General features: G+C 34.5%; 1 protein-coding gene across 2 annotated transcripts in view; it reads right to left on the reverse strand.

Annotated features, from left to right (window-relative positions):
• Positions 1-20408, reverse strand: part of Brwd3 (bromodomain and WD repeat domain containing 3) — a 106616-nt gene that overhangs the window by 21298 nt on the left and 64910 nt on the right. For both annotated transcript variants that reach the window (XM_052734768.1, XM_052734761.1), the window contains exons 19-31: positions 18351-18534; positions 16934-17027; positions 13857-14006; positions 12848-12924; positions 12021-12189; positions 10768-10881; positions 5663-5770; positions 3276-3400; positions 2433-2515; positions 1548-1659; positions 1109-1170; positions 850-1005; positions 115-235 (exon numbers count right to left, since the gene is read on the reverse strand). In XM_052734768.1, coding sequence (XP_052590728.1) covers positions 115-235; positions 850-1005; positions 1109-1170; positions 1548-1659; positions 2433-2515; positions 3276-3400; positions 5663-5770; positions 10768-10881; positions 12021-12189; positions 12848-12924; positions 13857-14006; positions 16934-17027; positions 18351-18534 — 1555 coding nt within the window. The remainder of the gene's footprint in view (positions 1-114; positions 236-849; positions 1006-1108; positions 1171-1547; positions 1660-2432; positions 2516-3275; positions 3401-5662; positions 5771-10767; positions 10882-12020; positions 12190-12847; positions 12925-13856; positions 14007-16933; positions 17028-18350; positions 18535-20408) is intronic.

Here is a 20408-nt window from a genome sequence, read left to right on the forward strand (position 1 = left end):
CTCTGGAGCATGTTTTTGGATGACTATATCAGACATAAAAAAAAAACGGATCTTAAAAAGGCACAAGAAACATAAAACTACGACTTCTGTAATAAAGTATAAAACAAAACAAACCTGTAAAAGCGGTTTTCAAGTCTTTGTCTGATGGTATTGAGGTCAGTTGGATAAGCAACTACAGTACAATACAAGGGGTAGGCACTGAGATCCACTGGAACAGCAAAAGGGCTGGCGAAATCTACAAAAATCACCAAAAAGAAAAAAAAAATACCCAGCTATTACAGAGAACAGCATTTCTTGTTAGTGAATATTCACATAGTGCAATATACCTAATTATATAAATTAATGTCGCTTTTTCTTTGGACATAGTATCTTTGAATCATGCATGATAGATTGTTCAAATTAGATAAAATGAAACAAAATTAAATGAGAAATGTGCCAACTTTCAGTTTTTTATGTCTTTCCTGAATAAATGCTGAACTTCTCCCAGTGATATATTTTAGAAAATATAGCTATTAATGTGGGTAAAATACATTACTCACCCACTGTCTTTACCAAGGAACCCTTCCAAAGTCAGGCTCAGGAAATAGCTAGAGAGCCAAAATGACTCAAGAAAGAAAAAGAGACTTATATGCCTGCCTTCACTATTGGCCCCCAGAGTGATGAAAAAGTTTTATTAGTAACTACTTTAGCCAAAACCATAAAATGTTAACATTAAACAAAAATCATTGTGCTTGTTGAATTAAATGTAAAGTATACTGTAATAAACAATATTTCTTTGTGTAGAACTTAAAATTCTGCTGCCTTTCCAAGCTCCCCATTCTTTTCCTACTATGTTTGCATTCACCATACCCAGGGAAAGAAGGTGGTTGATGCCCTGAATAACTCGTTCACATTCCTCGTCTCTAGAATGAGCCCCCCACTCTCCTTCCTGGGGTTTGTATAGCAAAGCGGTCAGTTCTTCCTGGGACACAGGAACACCAGCACCAACTTCATCTGGAAAAGCAGCTAGGTACAAAATAAAAAATTACAAAACCATTAGCTTCCAACATCAGACTGCTGTCATTCTGCTTTCCCAAGAATTATAGTTAATTTTTAAAGGTATATTTACTTCCTTCTGGAATTGGCTCCATATCCCAGGGGCTCATCTTTTCTCTTTCATTATTGTCCCAGCTATCAACAAAAGAAGAAGATGCAAATCAGATTCCCAAGCATTGCCTTTCATGCAGTAACACAATTTGCATGATTTCTTGAGGGTGAAATTTAGAAAAAAGCAACATAGTACTCAGGAAAGTACAACTCTGCTTATATAAAGATAGTAATAAGCCACTGACAGAGAAAATATGCTACCAATAGAAAGCTAAGAAGACAGAAGCCCACTCTTTTAAGGCAGCTTTGCTTCTTTGCTGATGCTGTAATCAAGAATATATCTAAAATTAATCCACAGGAAAGAATACAATGATCTATTTGGAAAACAAATTTCAGGTGAAAAAAAATTGATATTGTAGGGCACTTAGTATTTATCAGAGTCACAAATGAGCTATACTTACTGAACACTGTAACACTGGAAAGAGCTATCAGGATACTCTGGCTGAAAAGGTTGCTGACTTTCCACAGTTCCAAACCACCAGGCATCATCTATTATACTGCGGAATCTATCACCTATAAGGAATTTAAGAAAATTAAAACAAAATGAGCTCTGTTCCCACCCACATGCATACATAGTTTTGAACACAGAAGTAGCTTGTGTTTAGCATTTTGACACACAACTATGGTCAATTTTATAAATGTGGCATAGTAAGAGATTAGAAGTTGTATGCTATAATAAAACAACAATTAAAATATAATATAATGTAATAAAAGCTTCTGATATGGTTTTTCTTTAGTAGTCTATTGTATTATACTCATCCTTTCTTTTTGTGATTATGGGAGCTGGTACAGTGAAATGAAGTGTGGTGAATAATGTAGGCATTGTCACATATTAGGCTATGACACCATTAAGTACTGGAATTTAAGCACTATAATACCCAGAGCATTTGGAAGACACAGCTGAGAAGTAAAGGTGGGTTCAGCATGTTTGCTGGAAAAACTGGCATCCCAGGGAAGGAATGTGATGGTGCAAGAATTCATTATAGTATGCAGAATGAGGAACAAAATTTTTTGAGTTATTACTTTGATATTTTCCATTTTATATCTTTAAATTACAACTGGACATAGGCAAGTAAAACCATATAGTGTGAAATGAGGTACAAGGGTGAACCGTTTGTAAAAAAAAAAAAAAATCAAAGTTACTTGACATTATGTTTAATTTTTTTTGCTCATCTTATAAATTTGACTTCTTTGTTCAGTTAAATCTTAAACTAATTTCCTTTTGTTAAACCAGGGTTAATACTGTATTTCAAGCTTAGTAATTATGAGTGACAATTTATACTTACCAATCTGCCAGTTCCTTTCTTTGGCTTCATTATAAAACTGATGTAGCACAAGGAAATCAATGACATCTGGCATGTCATGATACCTACATAGAAAAGAAAGCACAGTAGCATTTAATACTGTAATATAGTATTTATCACTTGCTCCATTTCCAAGGATAAATACTTGACAAAGAGGTCATTAAGCATAATTTTGTAAGCTCCATGGTCTCCAGAAATGCCTTTACTTAAATAATAAAAAGATATGAATAAAGGCTTTAAAAATTTAATATGAAGATCTTCATCAAAATTTTAAAAAAATGGATCAGAAGGTGTGGTGGCACACACCATTAACCTTGGCACTTGGGAAGCAGAGGCAGGTGGATCTTGAAACTTCAAGACTAGCCAGGGCTGCAAAATGAGACCCTGCCTCAAAAAAAATATGGATTTATATTTTTTTCATTCCCTTCAATTTTAAATTTAAATCCTACAAATAGTTATTTACTTATTATCCCTATTATTAGTAACAAAAAAACACCAACTACTAAGTTTCAAACATACTATATAAACATCTGTCTGATTTCCTACAATTCTAAAGAAAGTGTCAGCATTCAGGCATGTCCATTTTACATGAGCAGATTAAGTAACCTGCTTTGCTCATGGGATCAGTTCATTCATTCATATCATACAATATACAGAGCAACAAACCAAGAACTAAACTCAGATCTTTGGAATTCCAAACTACATAGAAGTGCTACAGTATTTCCCCTCCCATTGCTTTTGAGCTCTGAATTGAATATTAAATACATTAGTGACAATGTATTAAAAGTCATACAAACAAACAGAGAATCAGAAACAGCTACTTACTTAATAGAAAAAGACTCTCCAGTCATTTTGCCTGAAATGGGGTCCAAAAATGCAAGTTTCAAGCAGCATAGCGTGGGTGGTCCAACCTCATATTTGATTCCTACAATCTTAACAAATTCTTGCTCCTATTCATGGAAGCACCAATACATTATTTTTCTATAAATGACTACCTTTTATTAATACATTTCATTATTACCTGAATAATTTAAGAATTCTCTGAATACTAAAATGTTATTTAGTGTCTAATATAGTAACAGTTGCAATCATGAAGTTTTATTTTTATTTTTTTATTTAAAGGTATTTTACTTCTATTTTTTTATTTTTAATTAAAATTTAATTCACTACTTCCTCCCCTTTTTCTTCTTCCCTCAACCTCTCCCAAGTCCCTTCCACTCTCAAACTGCTGGCTTCTTTCTTTATCAATGCTAAATATATACAAATAAAACACTATAACTTGTTGAATCACAAAATCATGTGACTATTCATCAAATGGTAAGAACTACATTAAGTTGAACCTTAATACTGAACAGCCCTCAACCCTGGAAAAAGAACTACAGGCAATTAAGAGTGGGAGAAAAAGTCTTCTCCAGGGAAGAGCACATTAATTATGTGCACATAGGATACCTCTAATTCCAAATGGGCAGTCCTGAAATATACACATATAACATACAAACTGAGCAGATTGTATATATATATATATTCACAGCAATTAAAAAAGGGGTCATAAATTTGAAAAACAGCAAGGGGGTACACAGCAGAGTTTGACAAGAAGAGAAGGGAAAATGATGTAATTATATTATAATCTCAAAATTTAGAAAAATTACTAAAAAAAAATCAAACTTCACGGGGACTGTGATACTGTCTAGTTAAAAAACACCCACCCTATTAGCAAAATTAATAAATAATCATACAGATTTATATGTACATGTATTTGAGATGACAGATTTTCAGACAGAGCATTATGTCACAATCTTACAGTTTATTGATCACATTTAAGAAATAAGAAAAAAAACTAATCTCTCTGGATATAGTATACATCAGCATATAGGAGAGCTAGGGCTGAAATTCAGGTCTTACTCCAAAGACCATGCTCTTATATCTTACACATACTATCCCTGAATAATTTCCTAGAACCACAGAGCTGTGATTAGAAATAAGACATTATAAATCTTATCCATTCCCTTGGTTCTAGAAGAGTACTCAATTCTCATCTGATTCTAAACAGATGAGCAGGCAATAGAGATGATCATGTAAAGATGATTTGACAGGATATTTTAACACCTTAAAACATTACTATTTTATCTGCAAATGTCTAAATATCTACTTGAACATCTTTTATCTTCAAGATAAACAAACAGCAACTCTTAATTTTCCATACAAAATCATAGTAAAACTGCCCTTTGTTTTCCTCTAAGTCAGAAAAAAAAACTCAAATAGGAATACATACTTATGCCTGCCTATACATATTTTATGTATGAGAAAGAATAAATTCATATTAACTGACAAAATTCCTCAACAGTAACAACTCTCTGTTTTAGTTGATGTTATAAAGCAATGTGGATATTACATCAACAGAGATGATCCCACAGAATACAAGTCTTTAAGTTTCTTGTGGTTTATGTTATTTAACCTATCTCAAAACTACCAGAACCTTGAGAATGTCTGTAGTACACACAGTTTACTCTGGAATGTACTCAATTGCTGATAGGGAAACTATTCAAACTATGGAATGTCTGCTTTTCTGTAGCTGAGAAACAGTAACAACATGAGGACCCAAAGCTTACAGAAAAGTAGGGCAAATAAGATAACACACAGCATAAGAATTGTTTAATGATTTATTTTATGTGTATGATTGCTTTGCTTGCACGTATGTACGTATACCATGTGAGTGCCTGGTGCCTGTGGAGGCCAGAAGAGAACATCAGATCCCCTGGAACTGTAGTTATGGATAGTTATGAGCTGCCATGTGGGTGCTGGGAACTGAATCCAGGTCCTCAGCAAGTGCTCTTAACCACTGAGCCATCTCTCTAGCCCCATAAGATGTTTTTTGAAAATAGTGTTCCAGTTTGTTTTCTCTGATACTGAGTCTTACACTATAGCCTAGGAAGGTTTGGAATTCACCATGTAGTCCATGCTGGCTTCACTTTCTCAGCAATTCTGCTTCAGCTTCCCAAAGAACTGGGACCATAGGTATAAATCACTATACCCTAGCATACAAATTTTAAGAACTATATATTATCCAATCTACAAAATACCATGCCTCAATTAATTTTGCAAATACAATACCATCAAAATACCCATGAAACTGAGAAGAAGAAAAAAAAAAGCTTAACGCAACTTAGTCTCCAAACCCTTTGATTATATTCTAGTCCATTAGGCAAACTCACCCTGAGATCCATTTTGTTCCATGGCTGTTTTTGTAAATTAACACTATATATTTTTGATTTCCTTACAGCTCTCACATATGCTTCATGTCCTTGCCTAAAATAAATAAGCTAAAACAGAAAACAATGTATTACACAGTCATATTTATTTTAACTCTACACTTCCCAATATATACTGTCTAAACATCCTCTTCCATTTACATAAAATAATTATAATTTTTAAAAACTTTTCCTGGTCAAATGAAGTTCATTCAACGCTCATGTCTATCTAACCCTGTGCCAAGTTTCACAATGCACAAATAATATATGCAGTCTTTTTCTCCCAAGCAGCTGCAAAAGTCAACTGAAGAAAAGAGAGGTCTATGAGAGGGGAAAAAGAGGTTTCAAGGTCGGGGGAGGGGAGGGCAATAGAACACCTGTGACATTAAATAGAACGGGCTAAAAGCGGAAGGGGACAAGAGGAGAACTGGGGCACGAAGATGTAGGTGATGAAGACTGGAGAATCAACCCAAACCAAGCATTCATGAAAGTACCATAGGGAAAGCTATTACATCCAATGATAGAATGCTACTTATGAGTTTAAACAGTTCTTGGAAATGCAACCAGTTTTGTGTACATCCATGATTTTTTTTTCTTCAGTGTGAAGCACCTGGGAAAACAACTGCATACAGTATTGATATGAAGACAAATCGAGTGTTTGTTGCAAGAGTTTATGTCAGCACTAGCTGAGCACAGAAGGAATTCAAGCACTTGGTAAGACATTTCAATTTCTTAAAAGATAGTATTTACTATTGTCTATATTTATTGAGGAAAGTTTCTTTTCCTCAGTGGTTTCAGAATGTTGACAGATATAAACAAATAGAATAAGGTAACATGAAATACCATATTAGGAGAGTTTAAAATATACAATGAGGTATGAGCAAGATAACCCAAGGAATTCAATTTCTCATCTTTAGCAGAATCCTGTAGACCAGTTCTCATAAAAGCATGAGATGCTGAGGTTCTGAAAGTTCTGTACCAGTATGCTGTGACTCTAACATCTAATTATATGCAAATCTGGGCAACTTGATTACCTTTCTAATTCTCTGCCTGTGGTGATGTACTATCACCCTCAATATACTGTGTCCCCCAATAAAATTTATCTGAGGATCAGAGGAAAATGCCAGTCACTATACAGAAGTCAGGCAATGGTAACACACGCCTTTAATCCTATCACTTGGCAGGCAGGTATCTGGTTGGATCTCTGAGTTTAAAGCCACACTGGGAACAGAGCCAGACATGGCACAGGCCTTAAATTCCAACACTAGTTAACCATGGAGGTCTGGAGGTCTGCATAGACAGACAGGAAGTATAGAGCTAGGCAGGAAGAGGAAGTGATGTAGATGGGCAGAGAGAGCAAATCAGATGACAGAACAGCAAGGCATATAGGTATGGGTAGACAGGAAGTAGCTCGCTATTTGGAAGCTGCAGAGCTAGTGAGGTGAGGTTAGCTTGTGGCTTTTCCTATTTCCCTGATCTCTCAGGTTTTCACCCCTATATCTGGCTCTGTGTTTTTTATTTAATAAGACCATTCAGCAATTTGTCTACATCTGCCATCTCATCTGTAAATAAGACACACTGTGACATGCCTCAAATACTTTACACCATGTAGCAATGGCTAAATGGAAATAACAGCTACTTTTTCTATTTGTTCTCATGTAAGAGACTATGCTTCACATATAGTACACTAACCAATCCTCATAGCATTCCAGTAAGACAGAACTCCTACTGTGAGTTATTTATGGAGAAGACAAAAAGGTACTTCCCAATAACAAATGCTATCAAGTGAGCACATAAAGGAGGCATCAGACTGTGGACCCAGCATTGTGGTTAATTTATAATTAGGTATGCTGCTGACATTACTATCTGAGAATGAAGGAGCCCTAGGTCCCCTCTGGATCCTTTGGTCTTACTGCCACAGTGGTGGCACTTAGGTAAGGCAAGTTCCCTTCTCCTTGCCTTCAATGAAATGCTTCTAAGTTTTCAGTTCTCAATTCTCAAATGCAGGTGAACAGTGTACCCGAACACACAGGCACACAGACACACGCACACTTGTGACTGTGACCTTACTTGGAAAATACTATCTTTGGAGATATAATCAATTTAAGTGTACATGAGTGCATTGCAGATGTATGTACACCCTAAATGAATGTACAGCTAAGAAGATAGAAAGCAGGATGCAGAGAGAATTAGAGGGAAGACTGCCTCATGAAGGTAGGATAGAAATTGAAGTACTGGGGCCACATGTTGACAAACACCAATGATTCTGAGAACTACCAAAAGGTACGGGAAGTGGGGAAGGATTCAGCCTTAAAGATTTGGGAGAGAACACGGTTCTGCCAATGCCACATTATAATATTTTTACCTTTCAAAATGGTTTGGGAGAATAAATTCCTATTATATAAAGCCAAAAAAAGACATGAGCATACTCTATCAATCAAAACCTACATAAAGTGGTGGTGCACACCTTTAATCTCAGCACTCTGGAGGAAGAGGTAGATGGATCTCTGTTAGTTCGAGACCAGCCTGATCTACAGAGAGAGTTCCAGTACAGCCAGGGCTACACAGAGAAACCCTATCTCAAAAAAAAAAAAAAAAAACAACAAAAAAAAAACCCAAACAAAACCCAAGAAAACAAAAAACCTACATAGAAATTGAAAATATTTAAATATTAGTAAATAAAAATCATAGGAGATAAAATGCAAACTAAGGACATTATTATATATTCATTTTATACTCAATATTGACAAAATAGCACAAAGTACTAGATGCTATCATAAGGTATTAAAATGTAATATTTTCCTTTAAAGGGAAAGTAGTATAACACATACACAATCACACACACAATATAGGTATGAAAACTCATACAGAAAGAGGTAAGGCAAACCAGAATTTGGCATTTGAGTTAGACCTTTAAGAAGAAGCATTTTGAGAAACAATCACTTATCAGTAGGGTTATTCTAAGCAAAATAACAAGGGCTTCACAGCTAGACAAAGTACTAAGTAATGCTGTAATTAAGAAACTGATTACATGAACAGTACATGTGTGCCTTCATGAGCTCTTTTAAAAAACATTCTCAAATTGCTATGTAACTGTTGGATTCACTACAATAGTTTCTCCATTCCCCCAAAGAACTGTCATAGCCTAATACATAAGCTTGAAGCATATGATGAAATCAGTTTAATAAAACACAAGGACAGTGATTCCATCAAGGCATAAACTGACAGACATGGTCATGAAGTGGAGAGAAGGGTCTCATCAGATTTTAAAAGTATACAGAGGCTTACTTTCTTCTGTGAAGTCCTCTACAATTAATTCAACTTTACGACAGACCTTATGTGTCTCCAAATAGGCATTAAATATAATAAATTATGATTTCAGTTTTGTCAAAAATTTTAAGGCTTTTTAAGTTTTATAATACAGCATTAATCATCAGAAACTTATTAGCATAGTAATGTAAACAAGCAATAACCAAAAGTCAACATCACCAAAAAGGAACATTTTAATAATCCCTAAACAAAATAAGCAAAGGATAGCTTATTCATAATGTTATTTGATAGCTGTCTCTGCTACAAGATCTCTTTAAGAGAACATTAGGTCAAATTTATATATGGTCTCATTATTTACTTGGGTTTTTTTTCTGTCGCTTATTGAAATGACAATTTCACATTCCTATAGTTAATTCTGAATTAAAAATGGTGTGCAGGGGCTGAGAGTACAACAGAATGGTACAACTGCCTAGTATGTATCAGCCGTGGGTTCAATCCCCAGCACACACAAAAAAGGCTTAAATATTTAGTCAGTCAATACATCAGACAAAACAGTCTAACTAGAGGAAGGACATTCCAAGGTAACCATAATTTCACTAAGATACTAAAAGTTTCTACTTGGTAATATTATATTAGATTTTTCTATGCCTAATTATAAATGAGTATTTGCGTTTCTTCAATCACAGATTCAGTAATTATTCTTTAGCACAGGGATTCAACTTCTTGATCTTGCAATATAATATTATATACAAATGGGTTGGACCACGTTCACAGATATTTTGGATTGGACATACCTGCTTTAGCATATTTTCTATCAGGTTGAATTTTTTAAACAATATTAGTTCTTGAATGAGGACTCAAAGTACCACTCATTTCTACAAAATTACAATTAAAACCAACTGTTTCCATAACTTTAGAAATCAGTCATAAATAAATTTAACTCCATGTTAACCTAGCATCTACTATGTTGACTCCATAATATCAGACCCCTACGAAGGATGCAAAATTGATTATATTGAGTCACATTCCTCAAGAAATACACAGTTGACCAAAGACACAAAGAGTACATATATAGTTACAACAGAATTACAATGTGACTTTCCTGGAGCTGGCAAGATGGTTCAGTCATTAAAAGCAATTGCTGTCCAAGTTGTGTGACCTGAGTTGAATTCCTGGAACCCATGTAAAAGGCAGAAAGAGAAATGATTCCACAGAGCTGTCCTCTACTTCATCTGTGCTCTGTAGCTTCTGTTCCCCTCAACTATGCACATATACTCAATAATAAATCAAGTTAAAAATTAAAACCAATGTAATATACCAAGACTGAATAATGTTAATTATTCTTTTGTTTGTTGTTTTGGTTTTTCGAGACAGGGTTTCTCTCTGTAACAGTCCTGACTGTCCTGGCACTCATTCTGTAGATCAGGCCGTCTTCAAACTCACAGAGATCCGCCTGCCTCTGCTTCCCAAGTGCTGGGATTAAAGGCATGTGCCACCACTGCACAGCAATGTTAATTGTTTCTTTTTTAAAAAAAAATTCTGTTATTGTTTGTTTATTTTACTTTATGTGCCTGCATGAATGTCTGTGCACCATGTGTATGCCTGGTGCCCACCATGGCCAAAAGAGGGCATTAGATTCTTTGGAACTGGAGTCATAGACAGTTGTGAGCTGCCATGTGGGTTGCTGGGAATCGAACCTAGGTCCTCTGGAAAAACAGTCAGTGCTATTAACTGCTGAGCCATCTCTCAAGCCCAGTAGTGTTCTTGAAGCAAAAGGATTTTTATTGGGCAACAAGTACCTCATCTCCCATCTGTGGTACGAATGGAGAACGCCGTGGGATGGTATCCAAGATCCATTGAGGGGCAAACCATTCTTCATTGGGTTCGCCTGCCATAGAAACAAGTCCCCCTTTCTGAAACAAAACAAATAAAAAAAACCAATTACAGTATTTATAACAATAGTTCATAAGTGCAAACTCATGAATAGCAGTATGAAAAACACAGGAAAAAATTATTTAAAATAGCAGGCTTATTTCACATTGAAAATACGTAATTTTTAAACATATCCAATAGGAACGGATCCCAGATAATAGCTTGACATTATATTACCATCTAAAAATAACACATTTTTTCTCTTCATGTTTCTAGACCACAGCAACTCAAACAATAGTAATACAATAGTGACTATTAAGAATTTAAGACGGAGCAGATATTGCAGGTCTGTAATCCCAGATATTCAGGAAGCTGGGACAGAAGAATACGCAAGTCCAGCCTGAGCAACTTGGATTCTGCCTAAAAAATGAAAAAGTACATAAAAGAGCTGGTATATATACCTCAGTGGTAGTGTGTGAAGCAGTAGGTTCAAACCCTAGTATTGGTATTTATGAATACTAATAGGATTATTATATTAGTTTATTAATGTCTTTTAATTTTTTGTAAGAAGAATATGCAGAGCTCATGTTAAGGGAATCAGCCATTTTCCATTTAGATACACAGATTCTTTTTTTTTTTGGTGTTCTAGAGAACACCAATTCTTTTAAAATAGAAAGTATAGAAACAGCATATTCTTGTCACAACATTAACATGTAAACTTAAACCATCAAATTCAAAGAACTATGCAGATTCAAGTATTATGTCCCCTAAGTTAAATTATTGTGGTGGAAAGGAAGGATAATGGGGTAAAACAAAATACAAATTCATCAAACTCTTCTATCCTATGAGCAAAATGTATATAGGAATACAAATTTATAATTGGGTAATGACAAGAACAATCATTTTATATTATTAATGGCTTATTCTTGTGGAACTTTGCTACATTTTAACAAGCAATTGTCAATGTTCTAGTTTAATAACATATTATAATGATGACATTTAACTGTTACCTTTGATAATAAATTAAAAATAATTCTTTCAAGTCAATTAAAATTTTATTTAATTGGCTTCTAAGACAATGTAATTTTTAGACAAAAAGCACATGTCACTGTTAAATATTCAAATATCAAAGGCAAAAAAGAAAACCAAGGCAAAGATAAACAATTTATATATTACAAACCTTCTTTCTAGTCTGTTTAGGTTTCTTCTGCCTATCTTCCAATGTCTTCACATTTTCATCTTCAGAGCTGCTGTATATTTTCTGTGTTGCCTGTCTCGTTTGTCTTTTGGGAGGCTGCAAATTTATCCCAGCATCTGCTATCCAATCAGAATATTCACTTGATGAATCACTGTAAATAAATCAAAATTATAATGGAAAAGTGATCATTTTGTTATCGAAGAGCACTTACATGACAAGGACTGAAAAAGAAGGAAGAAAATACAGAATTTTGATCACTATTTTATTTTAATGAAATGCTTCTTGAATAAAAACACTTAATTTACTATAACAGGATTTAAAATCCCTGTTGGAAACACAAAACAGCCTAAAAATAAACATAATCAATCCTATTGCTGAAATGATGAAAGAGATACAATTTTAAAACTGAAATAAAAGCTGGGAATAGTGGTGCATGCCTTTAAGCCCAAAGGCAGGCAGGATTGCTGTGAGTTTGAGGCCAGCTTGGTCTACATAGTGAGTCTAAGGACAGCCAGAGTTATATAATAATGCTCTATCTCAAAAGACCAAAACCTGAAATAATTATACAAAACTGCAAAGAAGCAGAATCATAAATTTAAAAAAAAGCTTATTTTATAAATAAAGGAAACAAACCTCTATAGTTATATCCAGAGAAAGTACTGGAGTCATGAAGAAATAAATGGTACATAGGTTTCAAACCCAGAACTTTTTCTATTACATGATACTATTTTATCTATGACTTTATCAAATTCCTACAAAATCGTAACTTCATATGAAATGTTGAATAATTTGGGGTTAATTAAAAGTACCTGGAGGAACTTTCACTTTGCCACTCAATCACAGGGTCTTCCACAGAAGCATCACTTGTACCAATAGTTTCATCTTCCTAGAGTAAAGAGAAAACAATTCAGATATATGTTCGGAGCAGCTGGTGTAATACAGAAAAAAACTATTTGATTTATAACACTTCATTAATTCATCAAACATTCTAGTTCAAATGCACATAATTATTTTCGACATAGATCTCAAATTTACAAACAAACCTACTGGCTATGTTACAAGGTCTGGTATTATACTGTTTATTGATATAAAACATTTTTATTTCTTAAAAAAACTGTTTAAATCTCAAAATACTTATAGCCTTCTTACATACTAAAAAAAGTTTTAAAAATATTATGTGAGTATACTTTTAAGGTCAGGATATTCATGGAGGAAAGGGGAAATATTGCTTTAAGAACCATGAATAGCAGAAGAAAGAAAGTACTATATAATGTCAATGTGCAGTAAAACTCTCATGCACCTAAAAAATAGAGTTGTAAAACGAACAATAGGATTGGGGAACAGAGGAACCAGAAGAAAAGAACTGCCATACTCTTTGTTCTCTGGCATGATAGGTCTGAGATAAATCAACACTCAATGACTTCCAGAATAGGTAGTTGGTAATAAAATAAAATAAAATGGATGTACAAGCCAATTACAGAGTGAATCACTTCTGCGACTGTTTGCCTTATTTCTATTATTTATGTCTTATTTCTTTCCATTTCTAGGAAGATTTCCTGTCACTATCTTATCTCACTGTCACAGAGACAAACTTTTTCTGGCATATACTATACTCTTGCCAAGATAGTATCTTAGGCAGAAGTTAGGATTTAGGTAGAAGTAAGGAAAGACAATCAAAAGGACTAAATGGGATACCCAAATCCGTGTAAACCTCTTAATTTTCTATTCAAGTGACTTTCAAAAGTAAACTTGAATGAATGGTACAAAAGAGAAAACAACAAAATTTACATTAAATAAATAATAGCAGCTCTAACTAACCTCTGAGGAGCTGTCTGTATCTTCTTGTACACCTGAAGTTTGAGATGATGCCTGTGAGTTATGCTCTATGTTGGACCGTGTTAGATAAGTATGCTGACGCTTGCGCTGTGTTCTCCGTAAAGACCGCCCACAGCTGGGCTGATAATCATTCTGGAAAAGAGAAGGAAAAATACATTTGTATTTGAAAAGAAGGAATACAAAACTGAATACCTAGGTTGCAAGAATTTGCCCCTTTAGAGTTTATAGATGGCACATTATTCACAATTATCATAGCAGGAATAAACAACCATGTTATATTTAATGTAATCCTTAAATGTACTTTATTTATTTAAAAGAAATATAAGAAAGTCTGTTAAAGCATTAACATGACTAATTAGATTTAATCATTTATATTTCTTTCATTCTAGATTAGCATTCTTAAGATTCTTAAGGATTATTAAATATCTTTAAATCAATTTCACACAGCTTTACATGGTTGTCCACACTTGTAATCCCAGCACTCAGGAAACTGAAGCAGAAGGACCATAAGTTCATGGCCAGCCTGGGCTACAGAGTGAGACCCTGACTGTATTTATTTTTCATTTCATGTATATGGGTGTTTTACCTCCACGCATGTTTGTATATCACATGCATGCCTTGTGCCCATGGAAGCCACAAAGAGCATTCATTGGTTGCCCTCAAATGGGCATTACAGATGATTGTGAGGGTGAGTACAAGGAATCAAACCTGGGCACTCTGGAAGAGCAGCCAGTGCTCTTAACTATTGAGCCATCTCTCTGACCCCAGAAAAATAATTTTTAGAAGCAATTTAGCACATCTTCCTTGTAGAAAAATGCCCGGAGAGAATCAATAGACATAAAATAAACTTTAGATTATATTAAGTATAGAAGATGAAAGACTCAAAATAATCCACATATAAAAAGTATTCAAATCAGATATGTAGCATATACTTATACTTCCCAAATCTATGAATGGAGGTAGGAGTTTGAAGTAAGAAGATATGGACTTCAGGAGTCCAAGATCATTTTCAACTACAGTGTTCAAGGCAAACCTGGGCTATATGAGACATGGTCTCAAAAATAGTAACAACAAGAAAAATAGTAAGATTCCAGCCTGTTGCAGAGCCCTGCATCATATGCTGTCATCTTTAACCCTGAGCATAAATCCCTAACAAAGCATTGTCAGGTCTTGCCTGGCATGATGGCACATGCCTGTATTTCCAGCATTCAAGAGTCAAGAAGCAGAAGGAGCATTGTGTTCAAGATTAGCATGGTCTACATAGTAATTCCTAGGCCAGCAGAGGCTATATAGAAAGACCCTGCCTCAAAAACCAAACCCAAAACGAAAAAAATTCATTTTTTGAGCACAGAAGTATGCAATCAGATAACAAGCAAGGAACTTAACTTCTTATATCTCACTGGAGTTAGTCCTACTCTTTGTGAACAATGTAAAACAGACAATTTTAGTAACAGGCAGTTCAGCTGATATTCTAACCCAGAGCTGGCAGACTATCAATGCAGTATACGGGTTTAAAACATACTTAATTAGGGGCCCAGCTTGATGGCACATGAATTTGATCCTAGTGCTCAGGAGTCAGAGACAAAGGCAGGTGAATCTATTTGAGTTCAAGGCCAGCCTGGTCTATATAGCAAGGTCTAGGCTAGCCAGGGCTTCCAGGCTAGGCAGAGTTACATCAGGAGACTATTAATAAAAGGTACTTAATTTTAACAAATAAAATTTAATGTAATATCTACCTTTCTGCAATATCTAATACATATAAGTAGAAAACATTAATGTTGATAATATCACATAGCAAAGCTACAGCCTTAATATGTCATTGGGAGTAAGTTTAAAACTCTTCTAGTCTTGAAGGGCCAGTTTCTTTTTCTTATATGTAAATGTTACTATATTATCCAGAGTGACCTCAAACTCTCATTATCTTTCTACTTCAGCCCCCAAATTTTGGGATTAGACATAAGCACCACCATGTCTGGCTTCTTTCATCTTCAACGTATATGAAAATGTGTAAATACTGGCCTAAATACCTAAATGCTTATATAACTAGTCTAAACCCTGGCATTTCCAGACAAACTGACAATTGGCAAATAAGCAAAACAAAAGAAATCATGGATTAGATTTGTATTAGAGATTTAAAAAACTAAAAAAAAAACCCACAATATACAAATTTAAAGCAGGTATCAAAATCACGTACAAATATTTTGAGGTATTTATGATAATTACGCCTAATTTTGTTCATTGATATTGAAAAAATAATTAGAATTCAGGATACATTGCTTAGCTTTCCTTTAAACACTGAAAAATCATCAGAGTCTCCAATTAACCATATTAGACAGAGTGGTTGTAACCTGGGAAGAAATAGTTTCCATTTGATGCCTTTTGACTGATGAATGAGGAGTATTAATAAGCTTATTAGGACAAATGCAGTACAGGTATCCCATTCATTGCATAGCAGGGTCTACTGGGAAATGAATCCAGTACATCTCAATGGATTGTTAGATTTTGCTTACATGATTAGGTAGGCTATACATGGGTTTGCAGTAAGGTCAGCAAACTGTAGAAGGTCAGAATGTCTGGCTTTCTAGGTAAAATAATTTCTATTCCAACTACTCAACTCTGTCTTTATATATAACATAAAAACAACTAAAGGCAAGCTATAATTGAGCATGTGGCTATACTTCAATAAAATGTAATTAACTAAAATAAACAGGATTTCATTCATGAGCTTGCCAACCTCTCATCTAATGGATCTAGCATTTGCTTTACGTTGTGACTGATGACCAATAAAAAGTTAGTTGCATTTAACCATATGAAAATAGTATTTTTATGCATATACACTAAAAGACAACCTTTTATTTAAATGTTTCTGTTAATAACCATGCACATGTATGGATGTCTGTATGTATGTATATATAGGTAAGTATGTGTATGGATTTGAGGTTTAATTAGGATCCCTGTAAGCAGACACCAACTTAAATATCCTCCTGATTGATAACTGTTGCCTTTCAAATAACTATTTGCAAACATTAGATTACAAAGCACGGAAAAAGCAAACTTACTCTTTGGATAGGATAAGATGGCTTTTTCTTCTTTTCAACTGTATAAAGACTAATTTCTAGGTCACCTTTTGCATTTCGACATTCTTCTTGCACCCTAATAAAATATTGCAGGTCAAAATAATCAAAAAGAATCCAATAGTTTTTAAACATCAAATCTGAAAATTGAACAATTTCAAAATGTAAATTTTATCTCTGTAGTCATTTTAGCTATATCCAAAGTGGCAATGTTCTGCAATCACCACCACTACCTATTCCGACTAGTTTTCCATCACTCCCAAGACAAATTCTGTACCTATTAAGCAGTTACTTCTCATTTCTCCATTCCTCTAGGCTCTGAAAACCTCTGATATCTGTTGTTACATCTATGAATTTGCCTGCTCTAAATATTATATGTTAAGTGGAGTTCCACAATATTTGTCCTTTTGTGTATGTCTTCTTTCACCTGGCAAGATAGCTTCAAATTTTATTCACGTTTCAGCAGTTACCAGAATGGCTTCATTATGGACTAATAAAATACCATTGTATGATTATCTATTTATTTACTGATTTACTTTTGATTTGTTCCACCACTTGCTCATTTGAATAACATTGCAATGAATATTAGTCTGCAAATAACTAATACCCTGCTTCCTGTTTACTTTTAAATAAGATTTTTTTTTTAAATTTTCTCTATTCTAGCAGTTGCAACTCATAAAATTAGATGTCTTCTTTCTTGATTCCTCCTTACACCAGAAAGCAGAGGGGAAAATGGAAATTAAATATTTTTTGCTACTTTTGGGTTATCTGTTAAAAATACTTGGTTAGGTGGTATGGTTTAAATGAATTATATATGTTCTCTGTAATAGTTCATATATATATATATATAACACATATATAACACATATATAACCATTTAATTATATAATTTTATTATAATAAAAGGTAGTTTTACAAGTAAGAATAGTGATTCTAGATTTGAAATTATGTCAATGAAATCCTTTCACCAATGAAGACCATTTAAACAACACTTTCAAGCACATCTACATTGCATATTCACACTGCTCCAATATTTAGCTGGTGATCATTTTTTGTGGAGTCACTGTGAAATATACGATAAATATGCTACTCATGTTCACATATGATCTATTATGAATTCTTTCTGAATAATATTTGTATTCTTACCCTAACTTAGATGATAACCTAATGCACTGGCAATAATGCTTCACATTTTCACTATTTCCCAAAGCATTTATCAAAAGCTGAGCACATTTAAGATGATATTTGTTATAACATAAACTAATTAGAATTAGTTAATATGGAAAAACTAATACATGATGCAACTAGATTAGAATATCTTGGTTATTAGGCTAATTTAAAATAATTCATTTGTAAACATACAGTTTAGAATATTCTTATGAAGGGTACCATATCAACTCACCTACTGACTCCATTATTTAGTTCATTTACCACCACTCTTCGGCTCCAAGCCATGAGATCTCGTTCAGTGGCCATCTGGCTCCTAGGAGCATTGTTATGCATTTGCCGAACACCTTCAATTTGACCACTACGCCGAAGCCCAATATTTGGGGAAGAAGGTATGTCCATATTTGGACTACTCAGAGCTAAAACAAAAGCAAGGAAAAACAGTTTTCTGAACAAAGACACCAGTGCTGGAGATTAGAGCGCTAAATAAAACGTAAATTTCTAAGACAGGATGCCTGGACTAGCACTGTAACAGTGTTAGATTGCTTGCCTAGGATGTACGAGGCCCTAGATTTGATCCCTACAAGAGAGGAGAGGAGGGAAAAAAAAAACAAAGAGACTTCTGGAAATATGAAAGTAACTGTTGCCCCTGTTCTATATTTTTCTGTGCCATCTTCATGTTTTTAGACTGTTATAAATATAAGGGGTACTCAATAAATGTTGAAATTTTGTACAATTCCTTTCATTTTTTTTCAAAGCACTGCTTATCAGACATCTATTAAATACAGAATACAACACTATGCCCAAATACGATCTGAAAGACTCACACGTATGTATTAATAATAGTTTAAGTTGCACCTTTTAAAAAAAATCTAAATTCTATCTGTCTTTGTTTACTTAATTAGGACATTTCTCAATAAACTAAGTGAGTGTGGAGATACACACCTGAGATTCTAACTCTTGGAAGCCTGAGGTAGATTATGAGTTGTAGGCTAGCCTAGGCTACAGAGTATGATACTTGCTAAAAATAATATTTCAGAATAAAACTTATAAAACTTTCAAAACCAACAAAAAATTGAAAAGTACAAGCAGACACTCGGGAGACAGCTTAGTCAGAAAAGTGCTTGCCATGCAGGCATGAGGACCTGAGTCTGGATGTCTAGCACACAGTTCCAGGGTCTGTGCCTGTAACACCAGCAGCCCAAAAGCAGAAAGAGGAGCCATGGGATTGCTGGCTAGCCAGTCTGGATGAATTGGTTAGCAATAGATTCAATGAGAGACAGTCATGCCTCCCCATGCATACACTACACCACACACACACACACACACACACACACACACACACACACACAGAGACAGAGACAGAGAACAGAACAGAACAGAACAAAACAAACAAAAAAAACCAAAGTAAAACCAAAACCCACAACAACCAGGGTCTCACTCTGTAACCCAGGCTGTTGAGGAACGCACTATGCATCTCAGACTGACCTTGAAACCACTGTGATCCTGCTCCCATGACAGAATTTAAAGCATGAGCCACCACATCCAGCTAGCAAAATATTTTTAATATCAAAATTCATTTTAAGATTAATAAGCAATAAGAAAAATGCACTGACAGAACTTTTCCTTTTATTCCTCTAATAAGCTTCCTGTTAATTTTTTCATATTTGCAAATAAAACACAAATAGAAAACTGTAAATGTCAGCTATAGAAATAAGCACTCAAAAACAATTCAAAAATAATGAGCATTGCAAACAGAAGTGAGTGGGGTTCCATTGGCTAATGGAATTTCTAACCTATAGCAAGTTAGTATTAGAACTAGAGATAAATACGATTTCCCTAATGAACATCTAAATTAGGATCTAAGAAACTCTGCAATACAGGATTGCCAGTCTACTAATCTTGTCCAAGGTTCAGGAAAACTTAACTGAGTTAGACGCCCCAAGGGACCCAAGTGAAGAACTGTTTTATTATAATTTTGTGAAATACTCAAGAAATAAGTAAAATCATTCTGTGTATTGCCTCAAATTTAAATAATATGTTCATTTCTGTGCAAACCTACATGTGATGTGATCTTACCAAAAACTTACAGTAATTATGTAAGTATAAAAAGAAACAACCAGACACACTGGTATAGGCCTAAAACTCCTGGTCCTTGTGAGGGTAAGGCATGATGGCTGCCAACTTTAAGGCCACTGTGGACAATGCTGGAAAACTTAATCACAAATAAAAATAATGGGCTCAAGATGTAGTTGAGTGGTGGAGACTTTGCTACATAAGACATTGAGTTCAA

Source organism: Peromyscus californicus, unplaced genomic scaffold (assembly GCF_007827085.1).
Source record: "Peromyscus californicus insignis strain IS unplaced genomic scaffold, ASM782708v3 Scaffold_10__1_contigs__length_136768540, whole genome shotgun sequence".
NCBI lineage: Eukaryota > Metazoa > Chordata > Mammalia > Rodentia > Cricetidae > Peromyscus > Peromyscus californicus.